Source organism: Hyla sarda, chromosome 1 (assembly GCF_029499605.1).
Source record: "Hyla sarda isolate aHylSar1 chromosome 1, aHylSar1.hap1, whole genome shotgun sequence".
Lineage (NCBI taxonomy): Eukaryota > Metazoa > Chordata > Amphibia > Anura > Hylidae > Hyla > Hyla sarda.
The window spans coordinates 108,328,189-108,348,580 of record NC_079189.1 but is presented as its reverse complement, the minus strand read 5'-3'; the positions used below and the strand labels follow the sequence as shown (position 1 = coordinate 108,348,580).

Here is a 20,392-nt window from a genome sequence, read left to right as displayed (position 1 = left end):
TGCATTTCAAGGCTGTGTGAAATTGAAATGCAATGAAATTGGCAGGGGTAATACTTTAAACTCAAGTCCCAATGAGAATCTGTGCAGAGTTCTCAAAGAATAAACGTCCATAAGGGCTTGTTTAATATTTCACAAAGTATAGTAATTTGTGGCTTTTACTTTTAACAGCCTTTATCCAAGCCCAGAATTTCAATAAGGACCGACAAATTTATATAACGGTTCTAAAGGCAAAGGTTACAATTTCCAGCCCAATGGACATTTTCAAATAATTCATTATTCTACTGGCTGCCTGAGAATGGAAAGCATTTGCGACATCACATATGTTTCTATATATCTTCTCCAGGCACGGGCTTTGGTAGCCTATACATATTTTATGATCAAATAGAAGCAACAGGAGGAAAAGGCCAACACGTACGACACTAAGCGCAGGGTAACAGATAGAGAAACACTGCAGGACACACTTGACAATGAAGCCAGACATCCAACATGCAAAAGAAGCGAAACAGGCGACACTCACCAAGCAGGTAATCTTTATTCACTATTCAGTGACAGGATACAGATTGCAGGTGGGGGAGTTCAGATGGAGGACGGGGAACCGGAACAAATTTGCACGAAACAATTTTTTCTGATTCCCCGTCCTCCATCTGAACTCCCCCATCTGCAATCTGTATCCTGTCACTGAATAGTGAATAAAGATTACCTGCTTGGTGAGTGTCGCCTGTTTTGCTTCTCTTGCTTGTTGCATATTTTAGGATCAGTTGAGCTATGCATGGCTCCTGGCCATTTTATGGACTATTAAAGATACTTAGTACCAAAACTGTCTCAGGAATGTGGTCTTGTATAGGACAATTAAAAAACTTTTTTTTTATTTTATTTTTTTTATGAAACTTCAATCCAGGTGTTTTCAGCCACAAGGCCACACTTTTGTTGAGAGTGTTTTTTTTTTTTTTTTTAATGCCTGGGTCTGTGTCCTTTACAAGCTATAGATGATGGCCCTAACATAAGAATAATATTTATTTGTATAGAGCCAATAAGTTCTGAAGTAATAGTCAAATACATAGAAATGTTATTATGGTTAATAATAAAAACTGTGGTCAGATCCTTTTAGGAAGTCATAGTAAATCAGTAATGACAAAATCATTCTGGCTTTCCCCTGTGATGTTTTGCATTCTCTGATCTGTCAATTTCCCAGGCAATGGAATACAATGGGTAAAATGTTCAGCAGAGAAAAATCTTTGATTAAAAAAAAATAATAATGCATCCTGAAGATGGGTGAACTGGTTCAATCTGTGAAGCTCAAATTAGGTGAACTGGTTCACTAGTTATAACCAGAACTGTCCAGAGCATGATCAAATTCTCATAGTAAACTCTCCGGCTCTGGAGAGTTCCTGACACAGACAGAGGTGTCAGCAGAGAGCACTGTGATCAGACTGTAAATAACTACACAACTTCCTCTGTAGTATACAGCAGCGGGAAATTACTGTAAAGCTTAAGATTTTTAAATAGAAGTAATTTACAAATCTGTATAATTTTCTGGCTCCAGTTGATTTGAAAGCATTTGTTTCCTCCAGAGTATCCCTTTAAGGCTGGTTTCTAATGAATATAATATGCATTTATGAGTCTGTATTATGTCTGCAAGTCCTGCTCCAGCCTTAGATATCTATGATGCTTTAGTATGGGGTTATTAGACCCATGGGTGGACTGGGACTTGTGGCCATAATACAGATTCAAAAAATGCATGAGGGCCTACTGTCTATCCCCAGGTGGCAGATGCCTGCCATCTTCCCATACACATGAATGCTTGACTGAGCATGGTTGTATTTTCAGTGGATAGAGGGAGATAAACCACCACCAGACGCCTTTCAGTCACCTGTTACTTGTCTCCTATAGAAGAAAAGGATTATTGCAATTAGATTTTCCCATCTTTACTTCCCCTGCGGAAATAAAGATGGGAAAATCTAATTGCACTAATCCTTTTCTTCTATAGGAGACAAGTAACAGGTGACTGAAAGGCGTCTGGTGGTGGTTTATCTCCCGCTCTCCACTGAAAATACAACCATGCCCAGCTCAGCCAAGCATTCATGTGTATGGGAAAATTTGGTGAGATGGCTGTCGGACAAACAATTTTAGGAGGGATGTAAGAAAATACACATATTTATAAATAAAGTACCATTTTAAATAAGTAGTGTCAAATAAGAAAAGAATATGTTTGTGTAAAGACAAGAGAAGGAATCCAAAAAGGTTTCTGGTGAAAATGGGGGGTAGATTTACATTAGGAAAACCTGCAGCATATTACAATCACAGCAAAGTGATAATCTCAACCACAAAATATAACCACAGCAGGAATCGGCACAGGAACTGACTTGCCGTGAGGATTTTAAAACAAGCAGCACGTCAATTTATGTTGCTGTGGATTTATTGTGGATTTTCAGTTATTGACTTTGATGGTTAAATAAAAATCTGCACTAAATCCTCAGCATTGCAATCTGCACTGGAAATGCTATAGACAATTCCACAGCAGCAAATCCACAGAATCCAACATCATAACAATTTGGTGCAGATTTATTACTATGGATGAAATGCTGCAGATTTTAACCAGGTACTCTGCCCCTAGACATGTTATCCCCTATCCAAAGGATTGAGGATAACATGTCTGATCATAGGGTGTCCACGGTGGCGCTGCAGCGTTACAGTCACGGAAGCCTGGGGCTTCCATGATCGGGACATCACGCCACGCCCCCTCCATTCATGTCTATCCATCACGCCTCCTCCCATAGAGATGAATGGAGGGGGCATGGCAGCTGTGATTCCCAGTCATTCGGCATGGAGTGGAGTCCGAAGTTTGACTTCAATGGGTAGGAAAATACGCAGCAGCAAAAGCATGTGTGACCCTACCCTAAAGGTATAAAAAACAAAACCCCAAAAGTTGTGTCTCTTTGTATCTACAGCCTGTATCCTCCAGACCACTACACAACACAAAGAGCACTAACATACCTGGCTTGTGGACCATATGAATCTGCTTGAACATTGTCTTGTACCAGTCTTTTGGTCTGTCAACAGTCTGGTAAGAAAAAGAACACCAAACAAAACAGCATTATTTACAGCCAAGAAATTATTGAGAGATCATCCAAAAAGAATAAAAACGCACAGATTTACCAATTTGTTGAGAAGGGCTACCAGATCGCTAGATACTGACTGTGAATTATCTCTTTGAGAGTCCATGTCTACGATCCCTTTTCTCTCTGCCTCCTGTGAGATGAATCCTTTATCTGGATGATCTTGCTATTGGCAGAGTGAAACCTTTCCAAAGGACAATACCAGAAGAACTAACCCAACCTGTTGTACCACAATACCAGCCATACTTTTCCCTGTGCTATCTGTACAATGCAGCTTGTTGTTTTAACTTATCAAAAAAAAATCCTTTGCCTAGGAGCACTGACAATGGTAGAAGTATTCTGACAGGTGGAGAAAAGCATCCAGCAACTAAAGGGTTTACATGGAGATGGCAACATGCAACAACAAATGCAGTGATATTCACACTATACAGGTTACATAGACATGTTAGGGATAAATAACCCGGCTCTTTCCAATATACTTTTCTTTATTTCCTATTAAAGTGGTTCTGCACAATTTTCGTGAGCACAATATATTGTCCAGTAAGGAAAATATTTTAATCTGGTCTTACCTATAACCAGTGTGCCTTCTGCTGTTGCAAAACGACAACTTCCAGCATGCCCGGACAGCCTTTGGCTGTCCGGGCAAGCTGGGAGTTGTAGTTTTACAACAGCCGTAGAACACTAAGGAATAAACCTTAGTCCAATGTATGCACCTTCTATAAAAGAACTAAATAGCCCAGCATGCCTTGCTGCCACATACTTTATTGTGGAGCTGTCAATACTTGTCTATATATATATATATATATATATATATATATATATATATATATATACATACAGCATTATTTAGAGTGTTTTTATTACTCTGATGCATGATCTACCCCTGGTTAACTGGAATTTGTGTTTGGTTGTAACAGACCACAGTATAAATGACATCACTTGATGAACATTGTATATATCCCCAGTGCCCGGCTATACTGCCCCCATGGTGTGGCACATTGAACAGCTGAGGATGTGAACAAGGTCCCTTGACAAATGTTTTCCATTTTTGTGTTTTAGACTGTCCAGTGCTTTGTGAAGAATAGTCTTGCATCACGTTGGAGAGAGTGCTGATTCTTTTATGTATATTCTGTTTAACTGGTGCCAGAAAGTTAAACAGATTTGTAAATTACTTCTATTAAAAATCTTAATCCTTCCAGTACTTATCAGCTGCTGTATGCTCCACAGGAAGTTCTTTTCTTTTTGAATTTCTTTTCAGTCTGACCACAGTGCTCTCTGCTGACACCTCTGTCCATGTTAGGAACTGTCCAGAGCAGGATAGGTTTGCTATGGGGCTTTGTTCCCACTCTGGACAGTTCCTGACATGGACATAACAGAGAATGTTTTTGTTGTATGCAACTGTAGGACAACCCCTTTAAAGGGGTACTTCAGTGGAAAACATTTTTTTAAATCAACTGGTGCCAGAAAATTATACAGATTTCTAAATTACTTTTATTTAAAAATACTTATCAGCTGCTGTATGCTCCAGAGGAAGTTGTAATTTTTTTGGGAGTTCTTTTCAGTCTGACCACAGTGTTCTCTGCTGACACCTCTGTCCATGTCAGGAACTGTCCAGAGTACGAGCAAATCCCCATAGCAAATCACTACTGCTCTGGACAGTCCCTGATACGGACAGAGGTGTCAGCAGAGAGCACAGTGGTCAGACTGAAAAGAACTCCAGAAAGAAAAACAACTTCCTGTGGAGTATACAGCAGCTGATAAGTACTGGAAGGATTACGATTTTTAAATAGAAGTAATTTACAAATCTGTATAACTTTGTAGCATCAGTTGGTTTAAAAAAATATTGCTTCCACCGGAGTACCCCTTTAAAGATAGACTTGTCAGACAGCTAATACAATTTTCAGATCACCACTGTTTATGCAGCTACAAAATTTGCCTGAACCTCAACAAGTCTCCACTTATGTCTCACTGTTCACACCACCTAATAAGCTTTCCGGTAAAGTAATTTCAGTTCACATATGGCTTCAGAATATGCTAATGATCTGCATTTACTCTTGTTGCCTCAAGGCAGAAGCGACTGGCAGTGGAAACAAGTACTAGTATTGGCACACATTGTGGTAATTGGCACTGTGCTGCCCTGTTCTCTAATATATGTCATATACTCCTGCTGCTCTTTGGAATCCACAAATGAAACGTATAACTAATATCATAACAAAGTTTATAGCGATGTGTTGTTACGTTAGGATTAATGATAGGACCATGAGCATCTTTTGAATGCATGTGGCAGCGTGGGCAGTAAGGGTATTTACACATGGGCATTTATTAATGCTGTTTTTCTGCATCCAAAACAGCGGTGTCACTGCCCTAAAGAAGGGAAATGCTTGAAAAGAAGTGAGAAGTCGCTACTTTGAAGGGTGGTTCAGCCCTGAAGCTTCAGGCCACCCCCTCCACCCCCCCCCCAGCTCAGAGAGAGGCACGTCATATGCCCATTTGAATCCACCCTAAAAAGGATGTAGATCAGGTAAAGCATAAAATGTCTTGATAATGGCAAGAACATCCAGTGTACAAGACAAAAATGTGCTGAGAAGATAATAGCAACCAGACCAATAGAAATGATCACATAGTTTTCTAACAAGACAATATTTAATAACCACTTAACATCCTCCCAAGCCTGCGGCTTTTCTTTGTGGAGATATTTCCTTGGTATGATATACTGTAATAATGAAGAAACTGCATGGTTCTATGCATTATCCCCAATCTGCCCACAACATTGTTTTATTAGCTTCTATGTACAAGTATCCAACAAAGACACGTAACAGCAATGGAATATGGCCAGACAAAGGGCCCAAGATGCTCTAATTACAGGTCACCTATACTAAGCTATAGTGAATATTATGTGTGTTTAACTAGTAGTACGTAAAATGTGGTTGATCCAATATACTAATGCTTTACCTCAGCCAGCAATAACCAACATAGTGTAGATGTTATGATTCGGCAAGCTGGAGGTGGATCCTCTGTGTCAGCGAGGGATTGGCGTGGACCGTGCCGGCGGACCGGTTCTAAGTTGCTACTGGTATTCACCAGAGCCCGCTGCAAAGCAGGATGGTCTTGCAGCGGCGGTAGCAACCAGGTCGTATCCACCGGCAACGGCTCAACCTTTCTGACTGCTGAGATAGGCGCGGTACAAAAGGACAAGGCAAGAGAAAGGTCGGACGTAGCAGAAGGTCAGGGCAGGCAGCAAGGGTCGTAGTCAGGGGCAACAGCAGAACGTCTGGAACACAGGCTATGGACATACACTAAACACTTTCTCTGGCACAAGGCAACAAGATCCGGCAAGGAAGGGAAGGGGAAGTGAGGTTATATAGACAGGGAGCAGGTGTAAGCTAGTTAAACTGATTGGGCCAGGCACCAATCATCGGTGCACTGGCCCTTTAAATCTTAGAGAACTGGCGCGGGCGCGCCCTAGAGAGCGGAGCCGCGCGCGCCAGAACATGACAGCCAGGGACCAGGACGGGTAAGTGGCATGGGATGCGATTCGCGAGCGGGCGCGTCCCGCTATGTGAATCGCATCCCCATCGTGAATGTCAGTGCAGTGCTCCCGGTCAGCGGGTCTGACCGGGGCGCTGCAGAGAGGAGAACGCCGCGAGCGCTCCGGGGAGGAGCAGGGACCCGGAGCACTCGGCGTAACAGTAGATTTACTTTAAAGTAAAGGGTGATTTATTCTCCCCTATTTAAGAGTAGAAGCATCATCATGAGCAAGAGCACAGAACCGAGGAGAGAAGAGGCCATGCTATAGACTCCGCTGGAGCCAGGTGAGTATGTTTTTTCCCCTAATCTACAAGTAAACTACCCACAGAGAGTAACTTTTTCTACTTATAGGGGGCTGCTACTATCTACAGGCCGCAACTGTCTTCTACTTCAAGGGGCCAACTATCTACGGGGGACATATCTACGGGGGGCAACTATCTACTACAACTATCTACAAAGGGAATTACCTACAGGGGAACACTGGAAGAGATTTAGTGGCACTACTGTTAAGCCGTAGACAAATACTACTGGGCAGCAGCTCTTCTGTCACTGTGAGAGACCGAGGAACAAGGCCGGATAAAGTGCTGACAGCGCAAAACCAGCCGGCAGTCGCCTCTGAGTGCTCTGCAGCGTGTCTGATACCGGAAACGTCCGTTGAAGCAGATGTAGCGGAGTCGACTGGCTGAAGCCCAGCGGTGAGTGCGGGTAACCGTGTGCTTCTATCAGTAGATATACAGAGGGACCTACCTATAGGTGGCATCTACCTACTTGGCGCACCTGCATAGTCGTGAAACTATGTGAAGGGACCTGTTTACTGGAGCAACCTAACTACTTAATGATGGGGTTCTACCTACTCTTTCCCAACCCACTTATCTACCCATTTTAATATGTAGGACACCAAGCAGGACATTTTTGGTCCCAGTCCAGTCTGGACTCTTACTGTCTTTCCTAGGAGTCCTGTCAAAATTTACTCTGCTTTTTACTTAGAAACCCTCCAACAAATTATATAAAACAATATATCACAAAGCTCAGCATCCCTCGCTCTGTCACATGCTGTCCCGTCACACATTTATAATTCACAGAGGGCTTCCTGCTGCGTTAGATCCGCGGTAAGTTTTACTACCATTTACTTCAATGGGACTGCCGGCAATTTGAAAATCTGCCTCTATTGTGGATTTTCCACAGGCCCATTAATGTTATTTGTAACAAAACTCACAGCGGATTTTCCACAGCAGGACACCGGCTGAGAGTTTATTAACGTGTGAATAAACTCTAATGTTACATTCGGTTTTGAATCAAAGTTTTGACTTCAATGCTACAGTCATATAATGGTTGTTGTTACTCCACATGTACAGTAAGAGGTACAATATTCCACATATACTGGTTATTGTTTTAGTGGTATCATTTCTTTAATGTTGCTCATTCAGAATTTGATATTTATCTTTGAGCTGAATAAATTCTTTATCAAATCATATCTTGAACTGACCAGAATAAAAAATAATAAACTGTAAAGAAAAATTTGTCTTTTCACTGTTTTCCCTACAGATATTTCAGTTAATAAAGGGATAAGAAAAACTGAATTTAAGCCTTAGGGAAAAAATAACCTGGCAGATATTGATTTCAAGAAAAGATATGACAGCTAGCAAGCTGCAGTGGGATAAAAACTTAAAAAAATAAAATAAATAAATAAATAAACAATGTGTATACCGTGTAATATATCCCCAATTTTTACACTCATGCACATTATGATGGGAACATATAAGTATATAATATCAATATTAGATTGTGGGGGACTCCGAGCACCCTGTGCCAATCAATGGATAGAAGGTGTCAAGGTGCTCTTGCAAGTGCTGTAATCTCTTCATTGTTTACCAGGCACAGCTCCATGTATTCTATAGTGGCTGGTGCTGGTACTGCAGATCAGTCCTTTTCAAGTGGAACTACAGTACCACAGCCACTAAAAAATGTGGAGTGGTGTGCCTGCTAAATTAACTCATAGGGCATCGGAAGACACAACCCTACCAAAATTATATTGCTGACTCATCGTAATGATAATATTGTCTGAGAAACCCCTTTAAAGCTTATGATTCAGATAGCATTTGTGATAACATAAACTGTGTATATATATATATATATATATATATATATATATCTATATATATATGCATATATTAAAGACACTGGCTTGATAAACTTAATTCAGACTGCTTAAAAGAAGAAATTGGGGCTCTGGGTCATGAATATTGAACCAAATAGTATTTATTAATGTTTAAAAAATAATATATAAATCAGCGTTATGTGCTGTGACTCACAGGGACACAAGATCGCAATATGAAATAAAAATGTATATAAAATATATATTGGCAAAAAAGGGCTAATAAAATAAAATAATAAAATGTGGCCCCACACTATAATGAATACAACCTGGATAAAATACTGCGCAGTATATTGTGCTTTTTGTTCTGTTTTAGAGTGCTCACTCTTATCATGCGACTCAGTTCAGTAAGCCAGTAATGTCCAGGTATGGTGACAAGTCTATGACTCCCTGATTCGGGAGTGTGGAAAGATGCAAAGTCTCTGTGCAATGTTATTAGTTATACTGCAATATTAGGTAACAGTTGTGCAGGTAGGTGGATGGTACCTTGAGATGCGTGTCAGTTGTAGTCCAGGTTCCGGTGTCTCCTGGCAGGGAGCACGCTGCTAGAGACTCGGCCGTCTCCTTCATTCGCAGTGCGAGCGGCAGAGGGCTCCAGTTGTTTGGACTGCAGCGCTTTTCCTGGATGCAGCAGTAGCAGATCCCAGCGGCATCCTCGTGTTTGAGGTAGCGCGCGTTGTCACGGGTTGATTGGCAGGTCAAATGATGCCAGTAAGATGGACAAATATGTTTGAGACTTGTTCTATATCTCAATATTGTAGGTAGTGGTGGTCACTGGGATAATAAGTAGCTGGATGCGTTTCCTCCTTAGGTCCTTTCTTCAGTCACTATACCTAGCTGCTGAAGAAAGGACCTAAAACGCGTCCAGCTACTTATTACCCCAGTGACCACCACTACCTACAATATTGAGACCTGCCAAGCAACCCGTGACAACGTGCACTACCTCAAACACGAGGACGCCGCTGGGATCTGCTACTGCTGTATCCAGGAGAAGCGCTGCAGTCCACACAACTGGAGCCCTTTGCCGATTGCGAATCAAAGAGACAGCCGAGTCTATAGCAGAGTGCTCCCTGCCAGGAGACACTAGAACGTTGACTACAACTGACACACATCTCAAGGTACCATCCACCTACCTGCACAACTGTTACCTAATATTGCAGTACAACTAATAACATTGCACAGAGACTTTGCATCTTTCCACACTCCCGAATCAGGGAGTCATAGACTTGTCACCATACCTGGACATTACTGGCTTACTGAACATTATAAGAGTGAGCACTCTGAAACAGAACAAAAAACACAATATACTGCGCAGTATTTTATCCAGGTTGTATTTATTATAGTGTGTGGCCACATTTTATTGTTTTATTTTATTAGTCCTATTTTATTAGCCCTTTTTTGCCATTATATATTTTATACATATTTTTATTTTATATTGCTATCTTGTGTCCCTGTTGACTCACAAGGGCCCTGTCAGTCAAAGCACATAACGCTGATTAATATATTATTTTTTAAACATTTATAAATACTACTTGGTTCAATATTCATGAAGCCCCAATTCCTTCTTTTAATCTGCCTATTGTTCTACACCGTGGTTATAGGTGCCATTTGGGTAGCTCGGGTCCACAGGTTGCTAGTCTAACAAGAGCCTCGCCAACATTTTTTATATTTAATTCAGACTGCATTCATCACCCATTAAAATGTGGCAATACATATTGACTCCTACCGTTCTAATGGCCGTCGGTATTCCTGATTCATCGACAGGTCCAATCCCTGCATAGTGTGGTGCTTTAATAACAGTGACTTTTTTCTCTTCTTCTGAGGTCCTGCAGATTGGTATAGTGCTGCTGCTCCGGATCACTTCTGACTGGTACTGCTGGGAGAAAGACTCCGTAGAGTCTGCACCACAATTGAAAATAACAATTTAGACTTTGTTTTTCTTTACAAGATTATAATACAGTAATGTTAGGCACAAATGTTAAAAGAAATGGCAAACACAAACATAGTTCCCAACATGGCCAAGGATGCCAACTTAAACTGGTCTAATCTAATCATGGGGACCCACATAATCTGTGCGTAGGGCATAAGAGTTATGGCCTGAACAGGCAACAAATCCAATCCATACTATATCAGCTATAATATACCGAGCAGAGGGTCTGAATACTTATGTCAATGCAATACTTTCGTTTTTTCCCACCAATATATTAGCATTTTTTTAAAGGGGTACTCCACTGGCCATCGTTCGGAAGTAAATGTTCCGAATGCTGTTTTTGCGCTGTGATGTCACAACCACGCCTCCTCAATGCAAGTCATAGACTTGCATTGAGGGGGCGTGGCCGTGATGTCACGAGGGGCATGGCCAACCCCCACAGCACAAAAACAGCATTCGGAACATTTACTTCCGAACGATGGCCAGTGGAGTACCCCTTTAAGTCAGCAACATAAGAAGATGTGATTAAGGTTAAAGGGTCTGAAGACTTTCCAAATACAATTTAAATTAATAACAAGCAGTAGTAATAAGTAATGATATAGCATGCTGTTATATGCTATAGCTAGGAACAGGCATGTTTCAAGAGGAATAAGGACACAGGGAGAAGAAGAGAATGGCCATTGAATGAACAAATCCTGAGAGAATTACATAAGCCCCACAATGATCACAGCGACTTACAATTATCAGCCTACACATCTTACTATGAGATCATAGAAATAAACTTACAATGGCATAACATCAATGAAGAACATGAGTGCTAGTCCTGTAGCAGAAATATGACATAGGATTTTTGTAAGAAAAACTACAATACCTATGTATATAAGGGGACTGTCTGTCTATATCAAACTTATGAACTCTTATCATATCTTATGACTGTAATAAAATACTAAAGGCCTATAATAATAATAATCCCACTGCAACTGGGCCCACTAAAGTCAAAAATGGTGAAAGGACAATGTCCCAGACTTTCAAGAGTATGACCCGCTCTGAAATGAAAACTTTATTACCTTATGCCCCGTATGATTTATTGAAACCATATACACTCTGAGTGTACCTATCTGATATAAAACACACAAATATATATTAGCCCTTATAGGGAAGGTTTTTCGTTTAGTTGGGTTCATGTATCAGAAAAAGATATGTAGCATGCTCTTCCGGACACTATGTTATAGAGGTATTCTCCCATAGAAGCATTAGTTCCATAGGTGAATATCGGTGATCTGCAATGCCCCACTGGTTAGCACTGTTGGCTTGCGCTTGGATCATAGGTTCAAAACATCTGCAATGAGTTTGTATGTTCTCCCTTTGTTTGCGTGGGTTTCCTCCCAATGTGAGCCCCAACGGTGAGCCCCAATTTGAATGAGCAGTGTACAGTGCTCCAGAATCTTTAAGCACTATATAAAATTATGAATTATTATGATGTTACAGAGCTCAAGAGGACAGCTGAAAAGCACACGGTACTGCCTTAAGCATGAAACCTAACTCTAGTTATATATATTATACAAAAGTGGTCAGGACTTCTGCTTTGACCCAGTCTGATGATGACGTTCTGTTCTGTTCCTTTCATTCTGTTCTTTTAACCTACTTAAAGGGGTACTCCGCCGCTCCTCGTTTGGAACAAAATGTTCCGAATGCTTAGAACGGGCGCCGGGAGCTTGTGATGTCATAGCCCCGCCCCCTTAATTACGTCACGCCCCACCCCCTCAATGCAAGTCTATGGGAGGGGGCGTGATGGCTGCCACGCCCCCTCCCATAGACTTGCATTGAGGGGGCAGGGTGTGATGTCATGAGTGGTGGAGCTATGACATCACAAGCACCTATCTCTAAGCATTCGGGAACATTTTGTTCCAAATGCAGAGCATCAGAGTACCCAGAGTAAGCTTTGCTGTCTTATCCTTTATCTGTCTTTCAGTGACAAGTGCAGACTTTATCTACAACAGGAACCAATGGTCAAAACTCCTGCCACCATCATACATAATAGAAAGAGGAGAAGTCAAAGGATTTCTTATGAAAAGTATGAGCCGCTTGTTATTTTCTGTCAAGCAGATGTTGCGGGCGCAGACAGAAGGATCCGGACAAGCTTGTATGTTGGACGGACGAAGGAACATAAAATAAATGCTGGATTTCTCGACAGGTCTACAGACCACAAGCTTCACAGGAGTAACAATGTATTGTACACACCAGAAATGTTAACACCGTTTTTACTACTTTACTAGAGCCATGACACAGGATCTTTTTTACTGCCAGTCTTAAAAGAAGAGGATAAAGATTTCCCATCATTCATTACCCTGAACAGTCACATCCTCCCGCACCACAATGGGACATTTCATTTTTTGGCTCACGGGTATGAAAGGTTACACAAATTAGGGCGGGCCCTGGAGGCCAGTGAAAAGCAATGTCAAGAACAATAAGTGTTTCAAATAGCGCACGCAGAAGCCAATTGTCTGCTTCTGGCAGAATATCAGAGGTCTCTTTTGTTTCAAAATCGCTTCTTTGTAGTTCGACTGAAATTAAGCACATTCCTGCTGCAGCACACAGGACGTGTTCATGTAGGAGCAGCCTCCCGACGCACCTCTTTACACCCATCTACTCTATATTGTTACACTGATAATTGTACTTACTACTTCTCATTAATCAGTAAATCTATAATTAAAAAGCATTGAAAATAGCTTAGTAGGTGGAGAACCTGGATAGCAGAGTCCTACATATAGCACATAGCTAAGCACGTTGTCTAAGGAGGATGGTGCCAATCTTATATATGTTCCTTCACCTTATGACTGAAGTCAGCAGGGATCCACGAATTACCAAATGACCCATCATTTTCTGACACAATAGTAAGACAATTGGGCCCCAAAAGGCCATCAAAAGACAACGAATGTAAAGCTGGAGCCATTCCCCTGTCACTAGGGTCTACTTCCCGATGGCTGATTCACAAACCTATTAGACCTTATTGATGATCTGTTCTTGTTGTTCGGATAACAAGGTAAATGAAAATGGTCATGCACATGTTCTTCACTGATGCAAGGTAGGTGCGTACTTAGATCCAGCCATGTAACACATTTCCAGGAACAACAGAACACTGGACAGTAAGTGAATAATCCTACATTGTTTAACACAACAGACATGACCTCTCCGTTTCCATGAGCTGTCCAGTATGTGTCAGCTTTATATTCCACTTCCATGATTTGGATAAGAGCTGCAGTGTTATGACCTGAACAATAGGGGTGCAGTATAGTGCCTGGTGCTATTACTGTATGGTGACCCATCTGTTTCTATCAACTGTAAATTCATTCTTATATAAATATACATTACAAGTTTAGCACTTATTCCACATTACACATGATTATGGTGATCTGCAATTAAAAATGCTGCATGTTGTAGTGTATTATAGAATTAAAAGAACATTTTTCAGTATTTGGACTGAATTGGCACTCTTCCAATGAATGTATTGTGTGAAAAGAGAACATTTAAAAAAGGGTAACACAGTAAACACAGTCTCATGCAATTGTTTGCACACGCGTAAGATTGGTTAATTTACATTTTATGTTGCTGTGGTAAGTAGAAAGAAGTTCAAGGCAATTTTTTATTGTTCCAATGCTTCTAATATAAAAATGAATTAATATAAAAATTAATTTGTGGTCAGGGCTACAAACGTGAAAAAGCTGGTAATGACAATAATAGTAATAATGAAACTATTGATTTCAATAGCATTAACGATAACAGTACTAACGATAATAATACCAACAATAATCGTAATAACGACAATAGTAATACAGTGGGGTTCAAAAGTTTGGGCACCCCAGGTAAAAATTTGTATTAATGTGCATAAAGAAGCCAAGGAAAGATGGAAAAATCTCCAAAAGGCATCAAATTACAGATTAGACATTCTTATAATATGTCAACAAAAGTTAGATTTTATTTCCATCATTTACACTTTCAAAATAACAGAAAACAAAAAAATGTCATCTGCAAAAGTTTGGGCACCCTGCAGAGTTAATATCTTGTACTGCCCCCTTTGGCAAGTATCACAGCTTGTAAATGCTTTTTGTAGCCAGCCAATAGTCTTTCAATTCTTGTTTGCCCATTCTTCCTTACAAAAGTCTTCCAGTTCTTTAAGATTTCTGGTCTGTCTGTCACCCACTGCTCTTTTAAGGTCTATCCATGGATTTTAAATTATGTTGAGGTCAGGAGATTGTGAAGGCCATGGCAAAACCTTCAGTTTATGCCTCTTGATCTAATTCCCCGTGGATTTCGAGGTGTGTTTAGGATCATTATCCATTTGTAGAAGCCACCCTCTCTTTAACTTCAGCTTTTTCACAGATGGCATCAAGTTAGCTTCCAAATGTAGCTGAAATGTTATTGAATCCATTTTTCCTTCTACTCGTGAGATGTTCCCTGTGCCACTGGCTGCAATATAACCCCAAAGCATGATTGATCCACCCCCATGCTTAACAGTTGGACAGAGGTTCTTTTCATTCAATTCTGTTCCCCTTCTTCTCCAAATGTACCTTTGCTCATTCTGGCCAAAAAGTTCAATTTTAACCTCATCGGGCCACAGAACTTGTTTCCAAAATGCATCAGGCTTGTCTATATGTTCATTTGCAAAGTTCAAATGCTGATTTTTGTGGTGAGGACGTAGAAGAGGTTTTCCTCTGAGGACTCTTCCATGAAGACCATATTTGTACAAGTATCTCTTTATAGTGGAATAGTGTACCACAACTCCAGTGTCTGCCAGATCTTTCTGGAGGGATTGTGCAGTCAAACGTAGGTTTTGAATTGTTTTTCTCAAAATCCTGCGAGCTGTTCTGTCTGATATTTTCCTTGGTCTTCCAGATCTTGCTTTAACTTCCACTGTTCCTGATGACTGCCATTTCTTAATTACATTCCGAACAAAGGATATTGACATCTGAAAACGTTTTACTATCTTCTTATAGCCTTCTCCAGCTTTGTGAGTGTCAATTATTTTCAGTTTCAGATTTCTAGACAACTGCTTAGAAGAACCCATGGTGCTAATTGTTGGGGCAAGGTCAGATGAGTCTGGGCATTTAAAACCTTTGAGATTAACATCACCTGGTCTTCCCAGATGATGATTGAGAACAATCCATGACTCTGGCGGGTCTCAGCTTTGCAAAGGGGGCAGTGCATGCTATAAATTCTGCAGGGTGTCCAAACTTTTGCAGACGTCATTTTTTTGTTTTCTGTTATTTTGAAAGTGTAAATGATGGAAATAAAATCTAACTTTTGTTGACATATTATAAGAATGTCTAATCTGTAATTTGATGCCTTTTGGAGATTTTTCCATCTTTCCTTGGCTTCTTTATGCACATTAATACAAATTTTTACCTGGGGTGCCCAAACTTTTGATCCCCACTGTAACAATAAAAGTAATAATAATAATAATAATGCTAATAATGATGATACTAACAAACACCCACAAGACAACACTACTACCAATATTAATAAATAATATGACCCTACTAAGTAATAATAATAATAATCTACTTACAGCAGTTAGAAGTGTGCCCAAAACCACGACGGTGGGCATGCCTATAGAGGGCCTACCCAATTGGAGAGTGATAATGTATGGAAGGGTTGGGCGGGTGTCGCTAAACGTCCGACACGCCCTGATCTTTATTCGGGGAGCGTTAAGTACTCTCTCGCCCCTCCCACAAACTCAGCCTTAACCAGCTTACACTTACAATATCCTTCTGTTTTGCGTCTTCAACTTGCTTTGCTAACCTATGTGTCTGCAAGGTTATGGACTATAAACAAACACTGTGTAGTCTGACTCTAGTAAAATGTGTTGGACTCTTTCTTATTCCTCTCCTTGTTAAATTAAGCTGGCCATACGTTTCAGGTAGCTTTCAGCTGAATGCTCCCGATCCCCACATACATGCCTCAGATGAACATACATGCACTCTGAATAGGGAGAGGGAAGAAAGCTGCTGATCTACTACTCTGGTGGTGGCTTATGCTCGGTAAGAGAAAGGATGGGACATGTTAAGATCCAACATGCCTGATCCTTATCATCCCTGACATCTGCTATCAAGAATAAATTGGGAGGCTCCCTTGCACTCTTGCACATGAGATGGTTGTCCGATGGCACTGAAATTGGTTGGTTCAGTTGACTTTGTGTGACACATCAATACAAGATCATATCACAGTGAATGTTGTATGTCAGAACTATGTTTAGCACCTTTATATTACAGAAAGATTTGTGAATGATAACACTATATATATTTACACCTTTATATTGGTCCGCCTCACCTGCATCCTTACAGTTAACTATCTTTGTGTGGAATATAGTGGTGACATAGTGGTCCAACAATATCATCTATGAAGATATACATTAGATACAATTCTGGATGTGATGATAAAGAAGTCAGTCACACCAATATATATATATATCTATATATCTATATATATATATATATATATATATATATATATATATATATATAGCCACCTTTGTAAAATATATAAAACATAGACAGTGATGTACATAAAAGCCCTACTTATCTTATCTACCAAACCAGTCCAGTGTTTTGTTGTTATCATTTCTTGTCTGCTTAAACAAGTCTTGTCAGCACTTTTAAGCTACTGTGAAGGCAGAATACTATAAACCACTAAACACAAGTACCAGAAATAAATACTCTACAAGGATAACAGTGGAGGATAACCTGCAGAGGCTCTTTTCGTTTCTACCTATAACACAATAACAAGTAAGGTTGCAGATATAAAAAATGCAGTTTAAACCCACCTAATGTTCTGTTGTGTTGCATGACCAAGGCGTTGTGTGATGGTGGGGAGGGGTATGTTGGAGAGAAAGGTCTTTGATAGTGACTCATAGGACTGGCTGGGCTCCCTGAATTTCCATTAACTGTGACTGAAGTCTGTTAAAAGAAAAAAAACAACAGAAGAAAGTTATTTAAAAAAGGTTGGTTTAAAGGCCATGTTCTTAGGTGGAAACTTAGAAACAAGCAGAGTTATTCTTAACCATCAATATATTGTTTAGAAAATCAAGTCTGGTCCCCTAATAGAACCATAAAAGCATCACAATACACATATATTAGCACAATGTATTCGCTACACAGGGAGTAAGTGTTAGTGTGTTAATTTTTAACATAAAAATACCCAAAACACCTCCCCTAAAAAACAAACTACAGTACACCTACTATAATACATTTCATTAGCCGTAATGTGTAAACAGAGCATGAGAAAAAAAAATCACTGTATATCTACGTAAAAACTCTATTTTACAAATGTCTTTTCCCAAGTACTATATAAAAGATGCGGCCATCTATCCATTGTTCCATCCATCTATCCATTGTGAAAAGAACATATGCTCATGGCATTGATGAATCTCAGAATTCATGTTCCTTCCAAAGAGGTATGGTAGACCTATCAAGCTTCTAGTTGCCCACCAATACGACTATACCTATCCTTTCTTTGTCAACATACAGTACATATAGTGTGATGCCTTTTGCTCATCTTGTCCCTGATATACTAGTTCTATATTATTTAACCCATGAGTAGAAAATATGACTGCAATGCATAAGGCATTTACCAAAATTGTTTTAGTCCATTGCGACTGTGGGATCCCAGCAATTTATATTATTCATCCTTATCAACAAAGCAACCTATGAAACTTAAGTATGCTTTCGGCTGCTGTATGCAGAATATGTAACAAATATATGCAGCAAGCGTCCTGATGAATAATAATGGGGGGAAATTGGTTTGGGGGAAAACCAATAACAGCTTGGCTGGGTTCTGGGTTGCTTAGGTTGGGTTCACATATATCAGTTGTCTGGCACAGTTTCCCACCGGTGTGCACCAGAGGGAAACTGATGCTAGAACTGATCCCATTCATTTGAATGGGACAGTTCACAATCATCCAGCGTCTCAATTTTGATGCAGGATGATTGGACACGCCGGACAGCACCGGACAGCACCATGCAGCTTGCTGAGTTCCCCTGTCCGCTGTCTAGAAACAATGGGCGCCGGATCTCATACGACTGATACCAACTTGTCATCAGTTGGGGCATTAGTTGCGTAGAGATATAGGCTGAGTTCAACTATGCTGGATGCCAGACATATGTGAACCCAGCCTCACAACTTCACAGAAGCAAAAATCCCAAACCTGTGCATGTGTGACATTTTGGCCCATGTACACGTTACTTCAGCATTATAAGAATAGACTAACAGCGCGTGTACCAACACAAGCAATGATAAATCAGCCAAAATCACACGTATTGGATCCTCTACGGATTTGCTGCTGCGGGTTTGATGCTGTTAAATCAATATAAATAAGTTGTTGAACTCAGCATCAAATCTGCAGCGGATACTGTATGTGAGAATGTACCCATAGACTGAAAGCAGTTAACAATAATGGGAGGCTAGGTCAATGCACTGCAATGGCGTGCTGTTCTCACAGCTGTTAGAGCATTTATTGTGTTGCGCACAGTTTGCAAAATCACTTGTGAGCTTATTAAACCAAACAAACGTGTTGTAATAGCTAAATGTCACTTGTTAAGTATTAAACCTGAAGTACTCAATATAAAATGCGCACTTGTGATTATTATTTGTTATGTATAAAGTGTCACACCCCACAGCATTGTATATAATGCACTCACTTCTGCCATCATTGAGGTTCATGCACACACCATACACACACCATACACATCTTTTTCTCTAGGTACCGGCAATGCCGCTATGTACGTTTTTGGACTGTAAGAAGAAGTAAATAAGAAAAAAGGGCGTAACATATAAACTCCATGCAAACGTATATGTGTCAGATTCAATCCCAGAGCTGCAGTTCTAGCTAACCTCTGCACAATATACTGTTTGCATACAGTAAAGAATTGCCATGGCCTTGTGAAACACTTAAAGGGATACTCCGGTGGAAAACATATATATATATTTTTTTAATCAACTGGTGCCAGAAAGTTAAACAGATTTGTTAATTACTCCTATTAAATTATTACTTTTTTGTCTTGCTCTCTGCTGACACCTGATGCCCGTATCAGGAACTGTCCAGAGCAGGAGAAAATCCCCATTGCAAACCTATGCTGCTCTGGACAGTTCCTGACCAGACAGAGGTGTCAGCATAGAGCACTGTGGACAAGACAAAAGAGAAATTCAAAAAGAAAAGAATTTCCTCTGTAGCATAGAGCTGCTAAAAAGTACTGGAAGGGTAAAGATTTTTTAATAGAAGTCATTTACAAATCTGTTTAACTTTCTGGCACCAGTTGATTAAAAAAAAAAAAGAAATGGTTTCCTTTAAAGGGGTATTCCTGCCAAATTTATCTTATACCCTATCAAAAGGATAGGGGATAAAATGTCTGATCACAGGGGGCCCACCGGTGGGACCCCCCGCAATCTCCATGCAACACCCGCATTCTATGTGGGGCTGCTTCTCCAGTCTCGGAAACTTCTGTGTTTCTGGGACTGGAGACGTGACATCACTTCACGCCACCTCATTACACCATGCCCATTCCATTCGTGTCTATGGGAGGGGGTGTGACAGCCGCTATGAACCCTCCCATAGACATGAATGGAGGGGGCGTGGTGTGATGTCACAAGGGGTCATGGCGTGATGTCACG

General features: G+C 40.4%; 1 protein-coding gene across 19 annotated transcripts in view; it reads right to left on the bottom strand.

Moving 5' to 3' along the window:
- SORBS2 (sorbin and SH3 domain containing 2) overlaps positions 1-20,392 on the bottom strand; it is a 305,036-nt gene that overhangs the window by 94,725 nt on the left and 189,919 nt on the right. For all 19 annotated transcript variants that reach the window (XM_056559539.1, XM_056559575.1, XM_056559567.1 and 16 more), the window contains 3 exons: positions 17,550-17,682; positions 10,526-10,698; positions 2,995-3,061 (listed from right to left, as the gene is read on the bottom strand). In XM_056559539.1, coding sequence (XP_056415514.1) covers positions 2,995-3,061; positions 10,526-10,698; positions 17,550-17,682 — 373 coding nt within the window. The remainder of the gene's footprint in view (positions 1-2,994; positions 3,062-10,525; positions 10,699-17,549; positions 17,683-20,392) is intronic.